Below are 26,125 nucleotides of genomic sequence, written 5' to 3' on the forward strand. Positions count from 1 at the left end.
CAGCTGTTTAGTGTTGATGTGGAAGCCGAGTGTCACTTTATAATGCAGCTTTTGTTTCGGTGTTTCTCTCCATTACAGTCAGCGGTGATAAATCAGGCGCAGTAGATATTTGTATAAATGTCCTCTGAGCAGGAACTCCTTAAATTCACATGAGCAGCAAAAGCGGTATTTTTCAGCAGTGCCACTTTTATTTTGGCGCACCTGCACAAAGCCTCGGCGCGGTCCTCCAGTAAATCAGGACAACAGAGTGTTATGGGCCTGCAGAAAGGCTGTGGTCGATTATTTCACACCATGAAATTAATTCCAACATCTGAATTGACATGGTGCTTTAATGTTCTTTTAGTGAAAAATATAGCATAAAAACAAAATAAATATATATAACAGCCCTACCGTCACAGAGGCTACGTATTCAACTCTCATCAGAAAAATAAACACACGGATCGACTTCGAAAACGGATTGTTATGACCCATATTTACGTTTCTGGTTGGATGGCAACCCAACCTGGCAACGTAATTATTACGGCTGCAAAGGAGGAAGTCGGCTGAAGGAGCATAATAAGCGACAACGCACGCAAAGCTGGGACATCCTGTTTCGTAAAAACAGCATGTACAGTGAGAAAATATAAAGCTGTGACATCATCAGCCTCACTGATGCAACTGACCAATCAGCTGACACGCATGGTATCAGCTGTTGTTTCCTGCTCCTGACGATGATACGTTTTTCATCAGTTTGTCAGAGTTATTAGAGACATTATGAGGCCATGTCAAACTCCTCTTTAACTCTCAAACAGATAACAATAATATCTGTAGACCAGTATGTGACACTTCCTTCAAGTCGTGCTCCGGCTGTCGCCCACAGTTAACAGTCTTTTTCCAGCAGCTTGATTTTAAGATAGTGAGCTGACTCAGTGTATTGGCCTTGGCTGACTAACTGCTCACACAGTTGAATTATTGGGTTTATAAAGTGCGCGCAGGCTCTTCAAAGCCGCTGAGGCTTTCTGGTCCTTGGTAATGACTAATGACTCAAGGATATTCATGAATGTTTCTGTCTGTTTAATCAAAAGAAGGAAAAATGTGTGAAGGCCTGCTGATGTGCTCCCTGCCCGTGTGGGTTTGTCTGACTTTGGCTGCAAAGTACACATTTCCTTCTCATCCTCTGCAGTTAAAATGACTCGGACATGGTTATTAGCAGTGTTGTGCTCTGTTTCTCTGGGAACAAGATGAGTGTGTATGTGTGCCAGCGTATTCTCACGTTATCACTCTGACTCTGAAAATATCAGCGTGTACGATATAATTAACAATCTGAATAGTAATTCAAATGTAGTTCAGTTGATAAAAACACAGCCTCAATAACTACTTTTTACATTCAGTAGTGACGTTACATGAATCAAAATTGCGCTGCTGTAGTTGAAGTCATATTATAATGATGAATACCTGTTTGAAGACCAGTACTAGAACAAATACTCAGATACTTTAAGTACCAGTTAAACAGTGTCAAACAAAAGGTCTGCGCTCAAAATGCTGCTGAAGTAAAAGTACAGAAGTTTTATCAGCTAAACTAAATAGTAAAAGCACTGGTTCTGCAGAATGGTACGGTGTTAAAGGTGCAATATGTAAGAATTGGCATCTTTAAATTCATACTCCCAGCAACTAGGGGTAGCGTATCACCATCAAAGTAACTGCTATCTGTATCATTTCTATACATCCATGACTGTAGCTACTGATAGCTTTTTAGCTTTGTTAGCTTTGCAGCTAGCCAGACAACCAGGGGATTGCTGGTGTTTAAACTGGTTGGATAGGAGGAGGATGAGGTTTTCAGGCATGCTAACTTTAATCTGTTATTTCTTTACAATTCCGTCAATCATTTCAGTTGTGAATGTTTTAAGCTAGAATTCTTACATATTGCACCTTTAAAGAATGATAGTATTTGTCGCGAATGTCAACCAAAAAGTACGAGAGTGAAAGTCTTAATAAGTCTGATGTTAAATGTACTGATGTATTGAAAGTAATTGTATGGCAATGACTAACAAACACTGATTTAAAACTGTGGAAAGAGGACCCACCCCTTCAGTAAATACAAAAGGTATTTACATTCTAAGGTAACAAAAACATAACAATTCTTTGTTTCAGGGTTTTTGACACTAACTTAAACATATCCATGAAGATTATACTTCTATTTCTGTCAGTACACTCTTCTAAAACCCCCTAATTCCTACACACTGCACCTTTAAGTGGTAAAATACCAGACGTCAGTATGAAGTAGCATGAAATATTTATATTCTTAAACTTACCCATACACTCTCTCCCACTGGTAGAAGCTTTCGCATTGAACCCGTCTTTATAATTTAATATATTTATGTTGGAAATTGAATAATAAGTCACTAGAGCAGCCCTATATGACTGTTAGATGATTTCTCCCGACTCCTGCTCACACTCTATAGGTTTTCTTTTCCTGTGCAGCGCTGAGCCTCATGACACTTCCGATGAATAATCCCAACCATCCCACCAGAGACACGTGGAAGCCATCCTCCCTTTATCCTATGCTCAGTGACGGCAGATTTATACATTGGGGAGAATTAAGTAAGAGGAAATTTGGTCATGAACATCAGCGTCACATTGTTAATCCAACAAATTTGATCCACACACTCCTTCACTCTCCTCTCCGCCGCCTCCCTGGCTGCCTGCATATCCTCCCCGCTGTCTCCCGTTATATCCGTGTGGAAGTATCGTCTTACCGCTGCAGAGGAGGAGCTGCTGGTGTCTTTCTTCGTCACGGCTGCCTGATACATCGCCAGCCGCTCTTTCACCGACACCGACTCGGTCTCCTGGTCCTCGGCGCTCGGGGCCCAGTCCTGGGGGGGTCCTGACCTGGATCTACTTGCGCTGCCTGCAGCTGCACGAACACAAAGAAGTCGCCCTCTAAGATGTGAGCCAACCGACGTCAACTCACAACAGAGCTTGCCTTGTAATTTGACTTAAAGGTGCAATAAGTAAGAATTCATAATCAAAACAAATGGGGGGGAAGCATATTGATTGGTGTAACCGCTAACCTTCTAGATATAGCTGCTGTTAGTTAGTTAGCTCAGTTAGCCCTGCAGCTAGCGGTCTCGAATATGACCTCAGGCAGCTGAACGGTAGCAATGTTGTTTCTTCGTATTCTGGTGGTGATTTTAGTGAAATGTTGCATGTTTTCAACCAAAATCTGACATTATTGCACCTTTAAGGACAGTATAAATAAGGCTTCTGTTAATGTAAGTGACTGTTTCAACCTGAATCAACAGTATGGATTATCTGTTTCAGAGAAAAAACACCGATACAAAATGACTACAAAATCACAGCAGTTTCCTGAACAATACTGTACGTAGCCAGATGGTGACTTGAAAGTCTGAAATATCACAGTTGAAGTTTCTTTTGCCCTTTTCTGATCAGATATGCAGAAAATCCTGGCCTGACTCTGTTAAATATATCTGCATACCTCCAGATACTGCAGATGTTTCAACGAAGAAATGGCCAGAGGCATGCTTAACAAGTATCGACATGAAACCGAGGCCGAACGCTCATCAATCACAGAGCACTACTTTATGATACTTCATATTTCTCAGCATGTCCCTGCGGATAGCCAATTAGAGCAGACCACTGATTTTACATTTGACTTTTCTGTGCTACAAAGCATCATTAGGAAAGCGAGAAGGCTCCATTAAGGCTCGGCATACACCCACACTGGACCTTTTAGCTCCTGGCATGTTCTCTCTCTCCGGGCAACAACACCGTGGGATGAAGGAGGACCCTAAATAGAAATCATTCTCTCTCATTACGTGCTCACGCTGTAACCTTTTGACATTTTCTGAAAACCTCCTCCTTGTTGCGTTTTCGCACTTGGCACTTCAGTTGTTTTTTCCCCACATGTATGTGAGCCAGTATAACTTTGTCTGAAAGTAGAGGTCGGCCCGAGCGCTTCTTCACCACGGATTGATGTTTGCTGGAAAAGTCTTCTAGCAGCTGCTTTTTAAATGCATATGGACCCAGTGAAGGTGTCCTTGTGCTTTAGTAGTATAGAGATTAGTGGTATAGTACATACCGTTCATGCTTGACTGTGCAAAGCAAGCGATCTACTTATAATCTATGACGACACTGGCTTGTTTTAGCCCTCTCTGGTGTCCATATCATCAAAATGATGAAATCACGCACCCACTTTTTTTTTATGTCTGTAGCTGTTAGGTAAACCACATAAATCAATTTTAAAATGCTTTTTAATTAATGCAGATTGGATCGGTGGATTTGGTCATGTGAGAAAATCTGCAATCTTTCGTGCCAAGTTCACATTTGGGACCCAATTTGAACCGCTGTGCAAAAGTGTTCAAAATTGGAGGAGCTGTTGGAGTTATCAGAAACCCCATTACAATTTTAATTAAACAAAATTGAAATTTGGATCACTGGGGCGGCTACTGTGGAAAAGATTAGCTTAGACAATAAACAATGATAACAGTGTCAGTGGTATTCACTCTTCACTAACTTAGATCTTGATGAATGAACGACGCATCGCACGAATCGCTCAAAACGATCTTGTTAACTGCCGGTTAGCAAGTTCAGCTTCTTGTGAGAGCTCTTTTTCCCCCTCTTTCTTAATTAAGTCTTTATTGAATGAAATGATGTACAAGCTTGCAAAATAAATGCCAGGGTTGTAAATGACACGAGGGCAGAGAAAATGAAAAGGGTGACTGGCATTAGCATGTTTCACTGGGTGGATGGTGCGTTAGCTGTTAGCTCCGCAGCTCTGGTTGTTTACCAACTAGCCCTGTGAATACGTCACCGGGCCTCTTCGACCAAATATGTTGCAACAATGCACGGATATATTTGTGCGTGAGCAGGTCTTAATACAGTCGCCGTGTGACATGAACATCATCATCCCCCCAATTTTAGCTTTCTGCTACGTCCGGCATGTTAGCGGTAACACATCGGGAGGGAGGAATAGGCGGCGGCTAACCTGAGGCTCGATGACAGAAACGCAAGGATAATGCTCTCATTTATCACCCGCGATAAACGTTGAAGTCATGCTCCCGGAGCTGTCACCGAGACGGAGACATGCGGTGACAACAACGCTCTGGGTATCTCTGGTTTCTGAGACGGGTATGCAAAGCTGGCATAACATGGAGGTGAGGTAAGCGGGGCTCCGTGGAGGTAGAAAATGCACCCGGCCTTTTTATAAACCGTCTCCGTCTGCAGCGTCATGTTCCCCCGTGACAGGGAGATTTATGGCGCGGAAGCGCGTGTGTGTGTGCGAGAGAGACAAAGAGGAATAAAGGGAAACAAAGACGAGGCAAGATTCAAGAAGTTCTAATGAGACTGAGCCCTTTCAGCGATTTGAAAGTTGTTTCACCATCTCCCTTTGCTGCCCTTAATTAGTACCGGCACCGACAGATGTTTAATAATCGTTAATAACAGCTCTCAAACATCTTATTGCTTGAGACGCCTGAACGTTACATGGGGGCCAGGTCTCTGTTTACCGTGTGGCATTGATATCAGGACTTTTTTCACAGCCTTACACTTATAACCTGTGTCATTTTCGGCTTTTGATGGATTGCTCCGAGGCGCATTTACCGCCACACACTCACTGTTATTTTCTTCTCGGGGTATTTTGCTTCTTATCTCCTCAATGCCACATGTGACGGCACCAGGCTTTGGGAGAGGGAGGGAGGGGGGGGGGGGTTAATGGAAGTGGGAGAGGCCGGGGAAAGTCAACAGGGAAGGCCGGTATGCACGACTCAGTGGCTATATCGAGCCCCAGCCGAGGGCCATTGACCTCTCTGTCACTGCCTCCTCGCCGCTGCCTGCGCTAAAGCGATCAGAGGTGGGGCGCCTGCACAGAAGCGGGGAGGTGAAGGCCGGCGCGGGGAGCTGGGGGTGAGAGACGAGGGGGGAGAAAGTGTCCGGGAAAGAGGGAGGAGAAAGAACAAGAGAGTAATTTCGGAGTTTGAAGGCGGCGTGGATTTGTGTAGCTCCGAGCCGAATCAAAGCCCATAGATCTGTGTCAAGCAGAGGCAGTGCGCTAATCACAGAGGTGTCACCCCCTTCTCTGCCCTCTCCTCACAAGAGAAGCCTTAAGCAACCCAATTTTCTGTTCATTACTTACTGACCAAAGCTTCTGGGGGTGGAGGTTTGACAAGGAGAGCCAAAATCGAGCTACACTAATTGAAATGTCATCCGTGGAGGCCGATTTCTTCCTTACAGACGAAAAGCAAAACAGGCACAATAATTGAGCTGTCAAATCTATCAAAATAACTTCTTTACATGGAGACTGGATTGCCCTCCGGTGCTTCCTTGTGCTAGGCTAAGCACTTTGTCTCCGATTTGCTACGCTTTCAGAATATTCCAGATCAGATGGCTGCTGGTTATGTCTGGCGGAAGGGAAACAGGAAGAGGCTCATGCATGTTTTATGGCGAAAGCACAAATCCTGGTGGAATCACAAAAAAAAAACGTCCTCCCATATCACGTCTCGTTCTTTGTGGAACTCCGGCACCTCAACACAATACTGCGGCTGCACTCCATCTTATTTATTTTTCTCGATTTTACACCAAAGATTCATCACGTCTGCGCAGCCCGGGCACGTCAAACCAATTCATTATCGGCTAAAATGTCATCTGCTTCTTCCAATCGTGCTGCCTCCACTTGGAAAATCACTTTAACAGAGCTGTGCTGACATGTTAATAAAAGAGTCGGCCTTGATGTGCCGATAGTCTACTTAGTACATCTCTTACCTCCTAAAGGTGTGTAGGTTGCTCTGTACGTCAAAGGACAATAGAATCCAACAGAATAGAAAAGGGCCTCGGTTCTCCGGTAAATGGGCTCAGTCGCCCGACACAGGGAGCCGATTCTGGGCAGAGACTGACAGTGAGGCTTGGAGACCAGCTCCAGCAGTGTGAGATCCCGGCATCCAGTGACAGCTGACTTTATTTTAGAAGTCCCCCTCGGTAAAAAATAGGATGGACTCGGGTAAGAGGGTAGGTGGATGTGGGTTGGCTTTTTTTAGTCTTGAGGTACCCAACATGCCCTTAACCTTATGTCACAGTGGGCTTATGGACACAGACGTCCCCACACTGCGAAACCAGAAAGCAGATACATCCTTCATTTAAGCGGCAGAGAGCAGGGAAGACACTTGGCATTTGAAATCACTGCTTGTTAGCATGGTAAATATCATGGCCTTTCATGATTCAGCACACACTGGAGATAGATTTCACACGCGCTGCTTCATAGACATTGGACCAAGCTAAATAAAAAGTGAGAGGGCTCATATAATTGGATGACAAATTAACAACAAAGCCGAAAAGATGACGCACAAGAAACAGATCCGCATTTTGGGAAAAGAGCGTGTTCGTTGTTCATGATTCATTCAGAGGGTTAGATGAGAGGATCAATACCACTCTCATGACTGGATGCTAAAAATAGAAACAAAGTCAGGGATTAGTCTAGTTTACCATTAAGACTGGAGGCAAAGTCCGGCTTCAATGTGCAAAAAATACACCTGCCAACACGTCCATAACTCTCAAATTAAAACTTTTAGATAATAGCCATGATTCATCAATGATGGGATAATATAAGGGGCTAGCCTAGCTTAGCATAAAGACTGGAAGCAAAATCGGTCTTTGTCTAATGTGCCAAAAAATAAATCTAAATACACAAGGAAAGTCCACGAAATGTAGCCAATGCCACTACCCAGGCTAACTAAACTAGCACAGGAGTGTTGGACTGGGACAGAGAGGGGCTAGCTGGTTAGCATGCTAACTTCAAGTGAATATATCTCTGCAACACAATGTTTTGATGGAACAACATCAAAACTGTTATTTTCTCACATTCTGATGATCATTTTGGAATTTTTTTTAACATATTGCACCTTTAAGCAAGTGGTCACTGTACAGATGAGGCTGAACTTTATAATACTTTGCAATGAATACTGTAAATGTTTGATACATTTTCTGTTGTTCATCTAAAGACATCATTTATATGTCCATTCAAAAAACACCAGCTGATGTTTATAAACCTTTACAAATGCTTCATAAATGGTTTCTAAAGCATTTTATTGTTTGTTAACAGTGAATTAACTATTAACTAATGTTTAATTACTATATACTCACCATTTATTAGTTATGGTTAAGTGTTTACGACTTTGCCAGATTTGTTTAAACAATACTGGAGCTAATTGATATATTGGTTAGCTGATAATCTTTCATATTGGTGTATCATAGATATATTGATAGGTATGGGCATATATTTGACAACTAGTGTAGTAAGTCCTGGATGCTGTTTGTCGATGAATAGTCCCATCATGTTTTATAAGACCTTCCTGAGTTGCAAAGGAACTAATAGACTCGCCCTGCTGCTGCTAGTTTTTATGCTAAGCTAATCATCTGCAGGTTTTAGCTCCATGTTCAGCAGATACTGATGATAGTTCTTCTCATGTAACTCTCAGGAGGAAAATAAATATGCATATTTAACAAAACATCAAACCATTCATTAAAAAAAGATGGCTCGGAATGAAATTGACTCGCCTATGTCTATATATATAAATACCATTTCCTTAGATAGTTATTGATTATAGGTTCATGTGCTCGGCATCATTTATAGTGTCAGGGAACGGTTATGATACCACTTCTAGATCAATGCTTCCTCTCAGACATTAATAGCATCGCTGCTAAACCAAGTTCAATGGGTTGCCGCTGTACAGGTCTGGGATACGTCCTCGTGGTGCCCGTTCTTGACTCAAATATTGCCGGTAAAAGCTGCTCAACTTTGGATGTTTCTCAAGGTAGTGAATGATTTACAACACTGCTGAGAGGTCTGGCGAGTACCTTTCTCTGTGAACCCTTGCTCCGTCTAAAAAGCCATCTTGTACACTTAAAGCCTGCCATCAAGATGCCTTTGAACTCTTTTCAAAGACAGCTCCTCAGATGGACAGCGAGCTACTACAGACTGACTCAAAGAGAGGAAATTCAGTCCAGTTCTGAATCGAGCTTGAAACTTTTAACGATCGAGACACACTCCAGCAGGGCAATTGGAGATCTAATTTCAACCCTCCTATCCCTTATTTCTGTCTGTTTCTTTACTTCCTTTTCCTGTCTTGAGCACACATTGCCCTGAAGCAGTAGCAAAGGTCCTCCTTTAAACCTGACCTTGTGTTTGTGCCTGATCAGCCCGAGGCCCTTTCATTCACTCATTTTCAACCTACATCCTTCTTGACAACACAAGAGAATCTAGCCTATATAACCCTGGAATTGTTTATGTCTTTCCTCTCCATATTATTTGACGCACTCACGACTGTTTGCCGACCTCATATATGAAACACTAGGTGTTCACGGGGAGCCCACCCCATGAGGCGCCGTTGGCAGCACATCGACCACAGAAAAGCGTGGTTATCAGGCTTGTGGAGAAGCTGCACTCTGCTGATAATCCCGCTGAAATTGCACATGGATTTCCTGTTCCTAAAGTGGAAAATAAACATACTCCTGTAGAATACCTAATGAAGGGGCTTGAGAATATCGCCAACCTGAAGTCCAGAGTATGTCTACATTCAGGTGAGTTTTATAACTTTGACAAAATAAAGTTATGAATGTGATTAGCCTCTTTCATTTGATTAAAAAAAAAAAAAAAATAGGTTGCCGGTTGCGTATTATATAATAGTGAGGCTCATTTATCAGGATAGGATCAGGATGTGCTAATCAATGCTAATGATTCAAGGAGTATTTCACCTGCTGGGTTTCTCTGTGAGAACGCAGTGTCAAGATGTTCCCAATGTTTCTTTGTCAGCTTGTCAAGGTTGGAGAATCTCTTCACATGTTTCTCTTCCTGATCCTTCAAACTTATTATAGTGTAATGTAATAAGCATGCTGATCCAAATATGAGAGTATTTTCTTCTTGTTTTTATGATTGAACTAAGTGGGGTAACGTTATAATCAGTGACTTTCCATTTATGTATTTGTACCAGCCATTTGTTACGTAACATTAAAGGTGGCAAAATTCTTACTCAACTCCCCTTAGCTAGTTAGCTCAGTTAGCAGTGCAGCTTGTGATTTTGGCCTAACACTCAGGTACCAAGGGAGTGTCAGTGTTTACACCGCTGGCACAGGAGCTTTTGAATCTTTAATGGACGGTGGTGTGACGGTGGACGGCTTAGGGTCATTAAATCATTCACACAGGCTACTTTGTAAACAATGACTGACACGGGAACTTTAAACTTTAAAGGAGAAGAAGGAAATATAAAGGGGAAGAATACAAACAAGGAAATGATCTTTCACAGGTCCTCACAGAAATGGACTCCCCCCTCAGATAGTTGAATAAGCTACGGGCGATTAGATAAAAACATATTAAGGGATTAAACTAGGACACAAAATATGTAAATGATAGATCTTCTTTCCTTGCTTTCAGTCTTTGTGCTAAGCTAAGCTAATTGGCTGCTGGCTCTAACTTCATATATATTGTACAGACCTGAGATTGATATCAGTCTACCCATCTGATCATCGGCAAGAACGCCACAAGCTCATTTTCAAAAATGTAAAACTATTGTTTTTAAGATAGAGTATATAGGTTTGACGAACAGCGGTCACTGTGGCCACATGAGGAAGAAAGTAGGGGGTTGCTGGTTGGCATTCAACTTCAGTGGATATCTCTGCAACAAAATACATAAACATTGTTGAAATAACTTAAAAACTGTTACTTCTTCACATTTTGGTAATTTAAGTAAATTTTTTTAATGTTTCAAACTGAGATTCTTACATACTGCACCTCTGTACTTCAGTGAAACGTGTAATTAAAACAAACTATCTGAAGTGTGCCAGCGAAACCCCTGAGTGTATTAAGTTGAGTAGGTGTGTTTTATTGCTCGGGATTTCAATTTGAGGGAGATTGTCTTTTATTTTCCTTTAAAATTTGCATAGTTTCACTCTCAAGATGAATATAGGTTACATAAAAGATCAGACACAAGAATTATATTTATATGTTTAAATGCCAAGGATTTCAGAGAACAGCCACTGTACACATTTCCATGTCTACTGAGACGATACGGTGTATAGATATTGTATTTATTCCCCTCGAGGAACCAGCCTCACGTCAATACACAATACAGTCGAACCTCAATTTTCAATTTCCAAACATCAGTAACGTCTTAAGGGCTAATTTTTGTCCCATAATAGCCACAGAAACCGACAGGAGGAAAATCTTTGTTTTTTCCCGAGGACAGCATTATGAAGACATCATCATTTGGCATGCAAATCTGGGAGGAGATTAATTAAAACAAAAACAGTCTTTTGGCAAATCCAGGTCCAAGTGGCAGCGTTCGCACACTTTGAAAAACTCTCTTGGGCTGAGTGTGTCTGACTAGTGTGATCAGCCGCAGACTAATATAAATATATACGCAAACAACTTTTAAATATATAACAAAAAGCATCCCTGTGCAGCTATTGTGTGTGACACAAAGCCAGCCACAGTTTCATGGTGGTGATTCCGGTGTAATACGAGAGGAAACAAGTAAACAAGGTTGCCTGTTTAGAAAGAGCAGCATGCACGGAGATTTAGAGTTGAGCTTTGCATCTGTTTAAAGCGTCGTTACACCGCCGCCGCAGCTTTATTTAAACATTGTGGCTTTGCGGGGAACATCTCCCAAAGCCCCCACCCACCCCCCCGTCACCACCGTTAGTCATTTGACCTGGCAGATTATGCAGCGTTCGTGTGTCAACCTGTCAGCAAACACAAAAGCTGTCACTCAGTCAAGACAACAGGAACGCACAGGATCGACGAGAAGCTCCAGTTTTAGACACAGCGCGGAGATTTAGGGCGACAGGAAAGCCAGACTGATCTCAGGTAGAGATGGAGAGGCGCGTGATCATACATGGTGGAGTTCATGTATGTGTGCATGTCACCTTGACACCACGTTGACGCCTGTCAACGCTTCCATCACTTTAGGTTTCTCGCTCGCTACTGTTTTTTTTCTCTCAAATTTCCATCGGCACTGTTGTGATGTTTGTTGGCAATGCATGGAAAAGATGATGGAGGACGATGAAAAAGAAGACGAAGGGTTTTAAAACACAACACAAGATATATATGATATGACTACTTGTATGTGAAGCGATGAACCCACAGATAGATATCACCCAGCTGCAGTTCCCTCGGCCCTATGGAGCTTTTTAGTATGGATGACACGGTACACTGGTAGTGGGTGCGACAAACCAGAAGTTGTAAATTCAAGCCTGAAAGTGAAGCGGGCTGATCAGAAGTGGATATATTTTGTATTCATAGGAAAACTTTTTACAAAATAGCCTCAGCTTGAGCTACATCCGACTGTTTCTGATAAGTGAGCGAAAACTTTTTTATAAACTCGAGTGAATAAACTTCAGTCAGCTGCGTAATGCAGATTTTACTTCATCATAAGTACAAAAAATTGACTCATTTCACTTTGTTCATACTCATAAAAAGTACATCCATTGGATCATGTGAGTATTTGCATAACCCTTTTTAGAGCCTTTTAGCTTATTGTTTTGGTTGTACAGCCTGTACAGTGCCTGACAGACAAACAGAGCAGCTAAAGAGCCAGATGTTTTTTCCCAGATGTTGGTGAATATTAACATTAATCAGAAACAGGACATTAGCATGTCAGCATTATCATTGGATATTTTGACAAATAGATATACTTTTACAGAAATCTAGTTGTACTATTTCTGAGGTTTTTTTATTCCATTTATTTTTCTCACGTACAAAAGTAAAAACTGATTCTATATCTAACATACTGTGATACCTGCAGTGTCGGGGAATTACTTCAACTACAGCAGAGGACAGGAAAAATCCATTAAAGCTTTTTAGAAAAAAATTCAAACCACTGTATATAAAAAGACACCATTAGTTTGACAATACATATATGAAGTTATTACAAAATGTAATTCAACAAAAGCCACTTAATGGAGTTTAATGCATCAAGTGCAAAAAGGTCCGGGTGGGGGTATTGCACTAAGTTAGGAGTTTGCCAAGAAACATATTAAACGGCCTGTATGACTACTTGGCATCTAGGCCTAATATAATCAAGTTTTATTTTCCTTTTATGGCCAAAATCTGTAGTTTTAGTCGTTAACCACATTTAATAAGGCAACAAAATGTAATCTAACTACCTGAATCACTTGTAAATATGAATGTAGCTGAGTTACCAGCAATGAATTTGTTTAATTACAGAAACCTTTTGTCGAAATTGACATTTGGTGTGATTTGGCGCCCCCCACAGTTTCTGACCGCAACAACACCGTCGTAAAAACAATCCCAGGTCTGTCACAATTTACCAGAGGTGCTAACTACAAACGAAACTCATCACGTCATAACAGTGTTGAAAACATGTATGTTGAAGTAACCATGTGTGTTACGCTTTGATGCTTCCCTCTCACTAAAGTTACACAGTGCCGAAACAAGTGATAGAGACACCATTCACCCAGTTTCAAGACACTGTACCATCAACATGATTTTGAAGCTGTTGTTTTAAGGTTAAAAAGTTCATAATGCTGCTTTAAATGTAGTTCTCTACTTTCCAACAGTGGGGGGCGTTATTGTGTTAGAAAGTTCTCCCTGTTGTTTATTTCTGATCTGCAGAGTTCAAAAAAAAAGAAAAAGAAAAAGAAAAACGACTGTACCTCGCACTGTAAGCCCCATCTGTGTGTACACCTCTATCGGCATCAGTGGAAAACAAACTGGAGGTAGCCACTATAGCGTTGCTATCACAGTAATGGAAGCACAGTATCTAGTGAGCCTCCAGCTTCCCATTAAAAAAGCTGCCAGGGAGGCAGCCTTATCTGGCCGTGAACAATCTAGTTTTCAGAACCTGCTCTCTGCCAAATGTTTATCTTCTAGAACAAATGGAACACAACACTGCATTAACCATTGCCAGACTAGTGCACCCAAAATGAAATGTCATACAACCCATCGGATGTTGCATCTGAAAAGTCACATTTTAAAACTCAGCAATAACAAGACTCACAAAGAGCGGTGTCCGTAGGCGAGGCCATAGTCTGGTGTGTTGATGGGTCAGCCTGTGTGAGACTACTGGACGTCACTCTTTTGGACGGGGAGCTGCGCACGGTTGTCACTTCCTGGTTGAGAGAAAGAGAGAGAGAGAGAGCTATCAGAGAAAAACACCTGGGCTTTTTTCAACGGCGAGATGGAGATGTGACGCTACGGGTCATCAGAACCAGCTGGCTGTGGCAAAATCCACATGTACACACGCAGAAACACAGAAAAGTCTACCGCACATACGTTAAACGGGCACCATGTAGTCATTTTAACATTTACAATAGGGTTAAAAAGGTCATAATATAAAGTCAAAAAAATAAATAAAAAATAAAAAAATAAAAAAACTGCTGTCAGAAGAAAATAAGGTCCCAAAACTTTGGAGAGGTGGCAGGGTCCGCCATATATAAACAAAGTAAATGAACTGTGTTGTCCTTTAAGGTCAGGTTGTTTTGTTTTAGTTTATTCAGTCATAAAATAAAGAGTTTGTATTTCTCAGTTTGCTTGGTCAGTGAAGATATATCTCTTAAAATTAATCACAATTTCTTCCCCAAAACTAAGGGCTGCTCCTTTAAGTGTGAGAAATGACAAGTGTCCTCTGGTTTCCAGTGAAACTCTGTTGCTGTCGTGTAATCGGCACACACGTAACACACACTCACACACACTGTGAGTGTAAAGAGAGACGACCTTGAACACAATGTGAACAGTAAGCAATGACTGGAAAGTAAATGCAAACAGCACTTGGTTGAATTTTAATAGAGCCGCTCTCGCTGTAACTGAAGGTGTTTTCATTGGCGTCTATTGATAACAAGGAACAACAGCGGTAAATGGCGTGTCCTTGGTGAATACACGCTTGTATTCCCCCTTGAAGTATTTTGTAAAAAACGTAGAAGTCGGCCGACAACACGTCTATTCAGTTGCAAATCATCCCCACGGGACACGCACACACCTGTGTCTGTGTGTACTATAGGTGTGTCTATCTTTGCAAATGTGCGGGTGTGTTTTTTTTCATTTGCAAATCAAATGTATTCCCAATAGCGGGTTTTTGACAGCGTCTTGCCGGGCATCAACGGAGAGTGACAACAAACATGCTCTGCACACGTGGAACACACAAACACACACACACACACACAGAAACCTGCATCTGTTTGGTTTGGTCTCTGCTGAAGGTGTCGACCGTGATTTGAGAAACGCACCACAGGAGAAAACATTGTCTCCAAAAATTCCCATTTAGCAAAGCTCCGGTAGACATCTATGGTGATTTGCATACTTTCCTACAGTATTACACACACACACACACACACACACACACACACACACACACGCACACACAGTAGCAACACAGCGTTGTAAACATAATCTCTCCCTTTCTGTCACTGTCATTCGCTCTCTTGCCGGAGCAGCACTCACAACGAATGAAGCTCAAATCGGCGAGCTGCGAGGAGCTTAAGCACGCGGTCCAAACAGGCTGCTAACCACAGCTCCCCAGTGCTGTGTCTGACTGCTGTTATTAAACCGAGTATTTTGTCCACTTTCGCTCAAGGGATGATTAAGTGCACGAGCGGTAAGGACATTTGCGTGTTCCTGAGCTTGTGCAGAAGTGAGTCTCTGAACGGGAGCCATTAAGGGGATTCAAACATTTATCTCTCTTTGGTGGGCTGTTTACACTTCGATTAAAGCCCGCGTCTGCAGTGAATTATGCATCCAGTACATGTGGTGTGTGGGTGTGGACAAAAACACGTAGGAAAAAGGTTATTCTCTGTACATTAATATGTGCTTTTCGGTTTCATCACAGCAGATGGGGCGACGCTGACTCTCATTGAAGGATTGGCGGTGCGTGCATACATTATAGTAAGTTCTGCATATCTTAACCAAGCTGAGCCAACTTCTCGAAGTCTTTCCAACACTGGAGCCTCTGGACTTTTTACAAAATTAGTTTAGAAAATCAGAGTCTAAAAATTTGTATTACAGGTGCAGCATATGAGAATTGGCCACCAGATGAATTTAAAACGAATATCAAATAAGGGGCAGCATAGCACCAGAGCAACAGCTAACTGCTGCCAGCTATGGCTGCTGTTACCTAGTTAGCTCAGTTAGCCTCAAACAGTTTTGACTGGGAGCTTGGAGCACCAGGAAAATGTTCGTTTTGTTTTGTTTTGTTTTGTCTAACCAACAGTCCAGTATCCAAAGTTGTTAAGTTAAAAACAGATAAAACCAGTTAATTTGCACATCTGAGAAGACATTTAATTGGCATTTTGCCTAGAAATTACTTAAAGATGCAGTATGTAAGAATTTCAGTTGGAGACATTCAAAAATTAGATGGAAAAAATAGCAGTGTTGGTGTTTTGACGAGTATGTACAGTGTTGAAGAGTGTTGTCCCAGTCCAAAGCTCCTGTGCTAGTGGCGTGAGTGCCAACACACTACTCCTTGAGTGCTTCAAGCTCACTGTCTGGACTACAAGCTGTACAGCTAACCGTGCTAACTAGCTAACGACAACTACAGTTAGCAGCAGTTAGTCCGGTGATATGCTGCCCCTTTTTGTTTTGAGTATGAATCGACAGGTGGCAAATTCTCACAAATTGCACCTTTAACTGAATGTCATTATAGTTTATTTCCACTTACTCATGAGTTCTCATTGATTCAGAAATCATGTGTTTTTGTTTTTAACCACATTATGAGACATCACGCTAAAAACTAATGGAGGACGTTTTGAGATCAAAGTTTTCTACAGTTCTATAAACTAGTTTCTTACATTCGTTAGCCTTAAAAGCAGCATAAACAATAAACAAGAGAGGACCCAGGACGGTCCCCTGTGGCTCACCACAAAAATCTTTAGTCCTAATGAACAGAACTCCCCACGCAGTCTTGACCTTTTCTGTATTTTACCCAACCTGCAATTATCCCCTCACAACAGGGAGATTGTAATTGACCATATAAAATGCATTATTGAGTTTAAAACATTCCATTATAGATATTTTCTGGCATCTAAGTTGACTATCATCTACATCTTTAAGCAGAGGCGTCTCAGCGCTTCATTGGCAGTGAAATCAGATTGGAAGCCAGTAAAATTTGGGCTTTCAAAAATTATTCATGTTATTGGCATAACGAATGTGTGTGTGTATGTGTGTGTGTGTGTTTTTAGGAGAGGCCACACAAAAGCAATTTTCAAAAGCCCAATAAAAACAGCCAGCCTGGAAGGAGAGCTTGATAATGTGCAGCCATTCTGCTGACAAAACCCAATGAACCTCTTTACAAAGTTGGTCAAGGGCACGGAGAGAGCTTCAGAGAACACAACGCTTAGTTCGGGAAAACAACCTCAGCCGCAGTTCATTAAAACAGCCCAGTCTCTAATGAGTATTATAGAGAAATACAGTTATTTCATGATCAATATCACATCAGTCAGCTCTAAATACATAACAATGGTGATTAAAGCTGCCTCTGAAAAGAAAAAAGCCCTGCATGTATTTTGTGCTGCGATTCTACCAATTAGATGTGACGACCACATTTATCCATTTTATGAAATACAATAACCGGATGAACAGCGGCAGTGTCACAGCTCAGCCGTCACCGAGTGCTATCTAGCTTTGAGTCCCTGCCATATGTTCTCTTTGGAGCAGGCTGCCAAAGAGGAAGGAGGAAGAGGAAAAGGAAGGGGGTAGGGTGGTGGTGGTGGTGGTGGCGGTGTTGAGGGATGTCTGTGCACATCTCCAACAGACTGACAGAGTTAATAAGGGACAGTGCTCGGTGAAAATCTGTCTAAACGTTGCTGGCCTGTCGCGAGAGAGATAATCCCTGTGTAAAAAAAAAAAAGAAAAAAATCACTAGATCCTCAGCTAATGAAATCAATGCTGGCCATCTGGGAACTTTTCATGTGTGACAGACGCCTACAAAGAGGCCAGTCGGACCCGCGATGGTGAAACCATGGTTACAGGAAATAGCAGCACATGCGTCGCTAGCTCGGGGAGGTGACACTCTGACACCCTCCACCTTCGCACTGGTGCCTATTAGAGGGAGACATCAGCAGAGCATAGACCGATCCAGGAAACTGAGTTCTCGTTGTCACACTTGGCTGGGACTTTGCCATTTTGGCGCTGATTGTCTCATGTCAGCTGTTGACATTTCCATCCTCTAACAAGCGACGCTCCTTCTGGTAGCCCTTTAATGGCATGCCGTGGTCCATGGAGGGTCTCTGAGAAGAGCTGTCTGCCCCTCTCTCCGCAAACTGTCCTCCCCCTCTCCCCTCCCCTGTCACCCTCCGTTTAAAATAATGTCACTCTTAATAAGTCAATTAGCCAGGAATTGGAACTAAATGTTTCATGTTTTCTGCACTCGAGTGCTGGAATGTGCCAGCCGGCTGAGATAATGTCAGCTTTAAGGATGTAACAGCCTCTCACACGGTGTGATATACAGTCTTAACCTGAATCAAGTGGGTTTACCTCCATCCACTATAGAATTTTTTCACAAGGGGGAAGAAATAGAAGTCAGTCCTGCAGTTTTTCTCTCCCTGAATCACCTTTTTCATTTCAACTACGGATTGACAGGGGAGCATTTAGTGCTCAGTGAACCGGGGATTGAACAAAAGGCCTTCGACGCTCAAAACAAAGTGCTCGTTGAATCATCAAGCAGCATCCACCCCACCACCCCCCCACCCCCCCACCTGTCCACCCTCCCAAGACCTTTACAAAAAAAGTCTTGTTGTCACCGGGCAGACAGATTAACCAAATGAAATATGAGGCTTGAGCGATGCCTGCACAGAATTAATCCCAGACAATGCACGCCTATTTGACTTGTGTCCAGACTTGCTCTGATGTCACGCTCTCATTGGCAACAGTAATCTCACAAGATCGAGGCGGCTGCAGTTGCTCTTCATGGGACAGGAAAAACTTGCTGTTTGTCTGATCTTGCACCTACAAACTTTTTGTTATTTTTTTTCATTAAATTAGAGGGATTTAGATTTAATTTGTCGGATTTTGAAGGTTTAGCCTACAAAAAGCACAAAAAGCACACCAGTTTTCTCATACTGTCCAGTTCTGCAGCACTTTATTCCCCTTCTGTCTGATACACTCAGAGCTCCTGTCTCTTTAAGGCCCCTCGCCCTGAATAACCTCTGCTCTGATTGGTCACCTAACACAAGCCTGAGCCAGCAGCGATAATAACAATAGAGCAGCTGTGTTAAATCAGTTCTTACGTGCCAAACTAACAACCGGGCATAAATTGTGCAAATGTGTGACATGGTGGCATAGTGTGATGTTACAAAGTAATGAAATTAAAAGCGAGAACAAGAAGAGGCGTTCAAGGGGCAGGGCTTTCTGTGGGAGAGAGAAGCTTCTGTTGGTGCTGACTTTGACCTTTTATGTGCACAAGAACCAACATAAAGGAAAAACACACAAACAAAAATAATAGGTCTCCTTTAATGTGTTTTTAATTGATTGATGGCGGTTGAGAGGAACAGGTCTATTCATCGCATTTGCGAGCTTATACAACGCTGATTTACATGAGAATTTTAAAACCAGGTGCGGAGCAGCTTATAATGTATGAATGAACTACATCACATGGATAATAATCGATACAATGTGGGCAAACATATATAGTTATGATGATATGAGCTACCATATCGCCAAAACTTCGAGTTTCCATCCATCTCTCCCACACCTGACTACTTTGGACTCAAATAGCTTGGAAAATTGCTCCGAGTGCTGTTTGGAAGGAGATGGTGAGGCTGGCGGAGCATTTCGAATCAATAAGGTCTGCTGGTTCGATATCAGATGTGACATTTTGGAGGAGAGAGGGCACCCACCTCCACAGGATCTACTTCTTAAACACTTCTACAATCTTATTTTTGGACCACTTCTTTCTTTTTCCTTTCCTGTCCGTATGTTTTTCCTCTCTCTTTTTCTAACCTGTTTCTCCCAATCCTTCTCCATCCATCAGTCGCTCTGTTCTTGCGGTGTTCTTGTGATGTCTGCAGGTGAATGCTGGTACTGTCAGTGAAACAGCAAGCACCTGGGACCAAACGCTCCCAGAATCTTTAAATGCTTCCAATCCGACCAGAATCCCTCCGTTTGTTTTTTTCCCTGTATGTTCCTTTTGCTTGCTTTGCTTCTTTTCTGTGTTTGAAACCTCCTCACAGATCCACTCAGAGGCTTTAGTGATTAGCACGCCACATGTCCTCCTGGCGTTTTTGCAAACAGTTCAACTAACGCCTATGACGGCGTCTTTCGAGTAACACTGTGGCTCTGGCTGGTGCACGACTGCAGGGGCCTGCCAAGAAGAGAAGTCACTCACACATGACTCACTGTTTGGGTACTTCATTTAAAATTACAGTATTCCTTTGTTGGCAAATGGTGCATACATGAGTGGATCCGTGCATGTGGACACACACTCACACTTTTTTTACACATCCAGTTCAGCCACATGCACACACTCCCTCCGACAGCTCTTGGACTGAGTGCTTCTGGCTGTGAGCACTGCCTTATGGGTTTTCTGGCATAACGTACAAGTGGCTGCTCTCAAATAATGACTCATGAGACTGTACAACAGTAAACAAATCACTGGGCTGACAGAGGCAACCAGTTGCCTTGGACTCGTCTCACCGAACATGTCTGACCTTCTCCAACAATTCGGAGCAGTGAGCCAAAAGGTCCTAGCAGTCACTGAACTGATACTGCGCCAGGAGGAGCATCCCAGAATTATCCCCTTCAGTTTGTTCCCCAGCGACTGATCCCCACCGCAAAAGAACTGCCATTTAATTGGACTTTCTTAGAGTAAGTGAAGCTATGTAACTCAAACAAAATCAGCAGGACCGCGAGTGAAGCGTTTTAACATGCGGTTATGAAAGAAGCATGTGAAAATTGAATATTTTAACATTACCTGCGACCCCTGTCCTTCAGGTTCTGTTTTCTGGGGAAACAAATTATATTCATTGAGGTAAAAGAGTATAACCACTTAGTAGAGGACAAATAGCTTCTTTGGACCTTGTAGAGGGGCAAGACAGGAAAAGTTTGAGAACTAACAACCCCCTAACCCGGAGCGTCCCATAACCTGAACACATGAGGTCCAGGTTCTGCCTTGTCCAACTCCCTCTCTGCTCCGTACCATCAAAAATCCCACCCTTGATTATCTCCAGCTTTATGTTAGGAGTCTTTAAGATCCTGTAGTGGGGAAAAAGGCCTTAAAGATGGTTCAAAGAGGAGTCGAGCTGTTTCTGCTGCCAAAGCAGGAAGGAAAACAAGCCTGAGCGAAAAAAGGCCTGAAGGAAAGAACTGAATCACTGATTTGGGTGGATTTTGATCCCTGGTGATGTCATTAGGGTTAGGTTGGCTTGGAGACTATAAATGTGTAACTGCACCACTGAATGTGGCAGGAATAATAAGTGTTAAGCCTCCTTAATTAATGTTATACATTCATTTTCACAATCGTTAATTAATATTTCGAGGCAGGAAGCCACATTTTTCCGGGCTTTACCTGTGCCAAACAATACGTTTTTATATATTAAAATTGTACAAGCAAAATAATTTAAGACCAGTATTCCAAGACTTAACTGTCATGCTCATGCCATTGGTTGCAATTTGGGAAATATAGCAGGGAAAATGGAGCCAAACGAGGGTCTAAAAGTCAAGATATCTGTAATTCAGCTTGCGATTTTCTTAGCTTTTTTAGAGAAACTGCATCCTCGGGCACTTCTGCTTTGGCTTCAGCGTTCAGCTGTGGAGGTTGCAGCTGGCTTCAGACCCTGCAACGCCTCAACCTCTGGGGCAGAATCATCCAGGCTGTGTGAATAAATGGATGGGTGAGGGAATGCATGAGTGCCCTAGTTGAAAGGCATTTGTTAATTATGTGAGGTAACTGTCGTCTTGAAAGAGGCGGCCATTGTGGGAGAAGAGATTGATTTGCACAGAGATGTAATGGCTTCCATTTACAGAATACAGCCCATTTACTTCCATCTTAATGAAGTTCACGTTAACCTGAATCTTTTTGACATGTTTGCCAGTGTTAATTAATTTTTCAAACCATTAACTGATCCCTGTCATATTGATGTTTTAATCTACATGTTGCACTGTGAGGCTTTAAATCATCTGCGGCGGTGTGACCAAAAGACGGATATGAAAATAAATTATTTTAGGCAGCATCTCAATCTCCAGTGACTTAATTTCCTCTGATTGGTGATTGATAGTCGGCATAATGAAAAGACAATTTTAATCATAAAGTTTATCTTTTAAGATCTGTATTTTATGATGGATCATTGTGGAAATGATGTGCTTTGCAGGAGTAAAAGAAACCAAAACTTTCCCAGAGTTTACCTGGGTGCCAACAGACTAATGTTTTGGCATGTTTATCATGTCCACTATCTACCTTTAGCATTTAGCATATTAACTTGCTGACATTTGCTAATTAGCACTAAACACAAAGCTGAGGCCGACAGAAACGTCTCTGGTTTTGCATTCTTTCTAATGGCATGCAGGGAACGACTCCACTTCGAAAAGACAGATTGTATGGAAGCTTATGAGAGAATGACCCTAATTCTCAGTTGATTTATTACCTCACTAAGCAGTTTCCTCATCGGTCTTTGGTCTCAGTTGCTAGTTTCAAGTCCACTTCAACAGAACATGATGCTCAGTATGTAAATTAAGGTCACATTTAGATTCAAATAGATGATAAAGCAGGTTATTAAGGAGGGGCAAGGACTGACAAGTCATTACCAAGGACTGTTGTTGGGTTTTCAGTCAGGTCCAATCAAAAACACTCTTCCCTGCTCCATCTCAATCTACTGATGGCTGTGGTAAGGAGAACAGAAAAGTAAGCATTCACCCTCTGGGAACAAGTAATGGTTGATTACTTGCATCAAGTGGATGGTGATATATTCCACTGGATTTGTGGAAACATTGATCTGCTGGTTGCACTACAAGGGAAAAAGTCCGATCCCCAAAGTAGGTAGGATTCCTCTTCTAGAAACCATGAATGTCGGTTTTAAAAAATCGCATCGCATTTATAGGTATTTCTGTCTGGATCAGAGGAGGTCGCCTGGCGAACCAACAGACCGTGACCACTAACCCCTGAGCAACGCTGCCAGCATGACTAAAAATAAAGCGTACAATCTGCAGCGGCACACATGTACATATTTTCAAAACATCCTTGTGGTGTGGTTTGAACAAAAATGCCTTTTTTAAAAATTCATATCTAAACACAATGCTGCAATTACTGTTTTGCATTCCATTATGCACAGACTTCAAAAATCTCACTCACGCTACATACAAAGTTGAAGCCTCTCATTCTCTGAGGTATTTTCTGAGGAATGTTACTTTACGCTACATGTGCGTCCTCTTCATTCTGTGTGGTTACAGTAACTAGAGCATTTTCTCTTGCAATTCTATGCAAACACTTAATCCCATCTCCCATCTTCACCCATGCCTCTCATTTTCAAGTGCCCCTCAGAGCAGTGGCTGAAATCTCCCCCCATTCGATGGAACAATGCTTCAAGACCCTCAGACTCCCGAGGCCTGGCTCGCGTCTCCTGCGTCTGTTTGGAGCTTATGCGTGATGCAATACGCATTTGAATGGTAGGACAGGGTTAGGGTTAGGGGTCAGGAAGCAATGGGACAACAAGCTAACTTGTGTAGTGTATAGGCAAGCATGTGACCAGCTCGATCACCACACAGCCAGTCGTTTGCGCCAACAGCAAGTATATCTCCGGTCTAAGTGGTGGGGGCCAGAGGTGTAATGGGATTGGGTCTAAATGTAAATTTTTGTTGGGTGCTCCAGCTTTCCTTTAAAGATTACCATCCTTGATTTGTGAGGCACTTTAATCAAATGCATATTGTTGGAAGATGCGTAAAGAAAAATCCTTTTTATCAGTAAGTAATGTGAACATGACAGCCCGAACAACTGAAACAGTTAAAAGCCAACGTATTTACATTTGCAGACCAAAGGGGTCCAGCAAGATCTTATCGACTATGTGGAGCGCTTGGAGATATCGTATAATTTTTAAGCTCAGACCCACACAGAAAGTAAAAACACTATTAAACCATTGGAATCAAGCCTTATAATGCCTGAATTTGGATCTCAAGGCTAATTGGTTGCCTTCTTCAATCACTCCTCCTTGTTTGTGTTATGCAACGGAGCGCATTGTTCATTTTGAAGGTCATCACAGCTTTCACGCCATCCTCCCTTCCACTCCTTCCCTCCCTCCCGTCTGTCTCCGTTTGTCTTCGGCAGTCGCTTTCTTTTTTGCCAGTGTTTTTGTTTGCGCCGGGTGCCATAAGCGTTCTTTTTTTATTTTGCAATCCAGTCGGAGTATGAAAAACAAATTTTCAATCCTCCATCGACTGTCCTCATTATGACTAAACAGAGGCACATCAATATTTCAGGCACTCATGGGCAAACATGGGCACAAAAGAGACACAGTCCAGAAACGGAGAGGGAGAGGAGAGAGATGAGCCACGGGCCAAGAGAGAAGTGAGAAAGTAAATTAGTCTGAGTAAAAAGTGCAGGGACAGACAGAGAATGGCTTTGTACAGGGCATGAAGAAGTCAGACGGGAAAAACAAACTTGATAAATACAGAAAGTCTGTGATATAGGGGTAGTGAGGGCAGCTGTGGGAGTTGCAGTCTGATTTGTAATAGTGATTTGAGTTTTTCTACCGAGGCCAGCTGGGACAGAGAGGATTAACTTAAGGCCAAACAACCCAAACAGAGTCACAGAGAAACAACAAAATAGGGAGCTTGACAGACAGGCAGAGAAAATGAACAAACAATAAAAAAAAAAAAAGCAGGGACACACAGATATACTGTATTGCAGGCCGGAATAAACCCCACAGGGACATATGATTGACATTTATGGCGAACAAAGCAGCAGCGGATGGGGTATGTTCATACTCAAGCTTTCCAGTGCAAAAACCTGTCGTGATATTTGAGCAAAGGCCACATATATCGCTGCTCTGGTCGAAGCTTTCGCTTTATTTTTGACTATGGCAGTTTTTCAGTCTTAAAAAACTTGGGTGATGTGTTTTTATCCCATGCCGTGTCTGAAAGAAGCGTTTTTTTTGGTAGGGGGGGCGGGAGGGAGCACATGATGCAACATTTAGTCAGAGTTTTCCCTCAGCTGTTTTTTGTGGTTCTGTCCTGTCAAAACCCTCCTGTCGTGTGTGCTTGATGAACAGTGCAGTGGTTTCTGCTATTTTTCACTCATTTAAACCTTTCAATCATGGAGCGAGGGTAAAACACCGGGCAAATATTTCTTTAACGAATATTTTGACTCAAGACTATTTAGATTGTGACGAGTGTTGTATGGAGGCCCGGTCACAGCAGAAAGTGGCACGTCAAAATTAATCCTAGCAGCCCGGTGAGATGACATGCTAACATGCTAACTGCTAACTCACTAGCTAGTTGGGCTATTTCTAGTCACTTGCAAAAGATCCTCTCTCTTCTCACTCTACTGTTCAGTTCTAAAAGTGGTAGAGCGAAATTGATCCTAGCGGCCTGGTGAAATGATAAGCTAACATGCTAACTGCTAACTCACTAGCTTGTTAGGCTATTTCTGGTCAGTCACAATAGATTCTCTCTGTTCTCACTCCGCTGTTCAGTTCACTCCCGAGGCTAATGAGCAAATTTGTTAGCTCGGAACTTTAGCACAGGTGCTAACAGCCATTGATGATGTATTTCTAGTATCCAGACTCCTGCCTCATAACTGTCTACAAACCATTTATCTTGAAGAGAAAAAATCAAAGTGGATGGCACAACACAGCTAAAATACAATGATGCTACCTACAAGTTCACCAAGGTCGACGTTCATCTAGATCTATTGTAAGCTAAGCTAGCTACAGTAGCTCAGCGGCTATTCCTGGAAGTAGCCAATGTATCAACAAACCTCCTGAACCAAAAATATGTTGTGAAAAAATGTGCATTTTAATTTTGCAGTGCGACTCTGACAGTAAAAAGATAAGATCTGTCCTACTTCCTCACCTGCCACACAAGACAAAACATTCTCTGCAATATTAATTTGGTGCTTAACTCCCACCAGATTTCTGGCCTGGGTTTGTGCGCTTGACACTGCCTTCCTTCTGACAGGGTTAAGTGCCTTGCTCAGGGACGCTCCGGGGT

General features: G+C 42.4%; 1 protein-coding gene across 10 annotated transcripts in view; it reads right to left on the reverse strand.

Moving 5' to 3' along the window:
• xirp2a (xin actin binding repeat containing 2a) overlaps nucleotides 1-26,125 on the reverse strand; it is a 76,019-nt gene that overhangs the window by 20,520 nt on the left and 29,374 nt on the right. For 9 of the 10 annotated variants that reach the window (XM_030409578.1, XM_030409586.1, XM_030409585.1 and 6 more), the window contains 2 exons: nucleotides 14,001-14,112; nucleotides 2,736-2,893 (listed from right to left, as the gene is read on the reverse strand). In XM_030409578.1, coding sequence (XP_030265438.1) covers nucleotides 2,736-2,893; nucleotides 14,001-14,112 — 270 coding nt within the window. Of the gene's footprint in view, nucleotides 1-2,735; nucleotides 2,894-6,756; nucleotides 6,935-14,000; nucleotides 14,113-26,125 lie in introns of those variants that run through there. The other variant, XM_030409587.1, reaches the window with a different exon arrangement.

Source organism: Sparus aurata, chromosome 24 (assembly GCF_900880675.1).
Source record: "Sparus aurata chromosome 24, fSpaAur1.1, whole genome shotgun sequence".
NCBI classification, from domain to species: domain Eukaryota; kingdom Metazoa; phylum Chordata; class Actinopteri; order Spariformes; family Sparidae; genus Sparus; species Sparus aurata.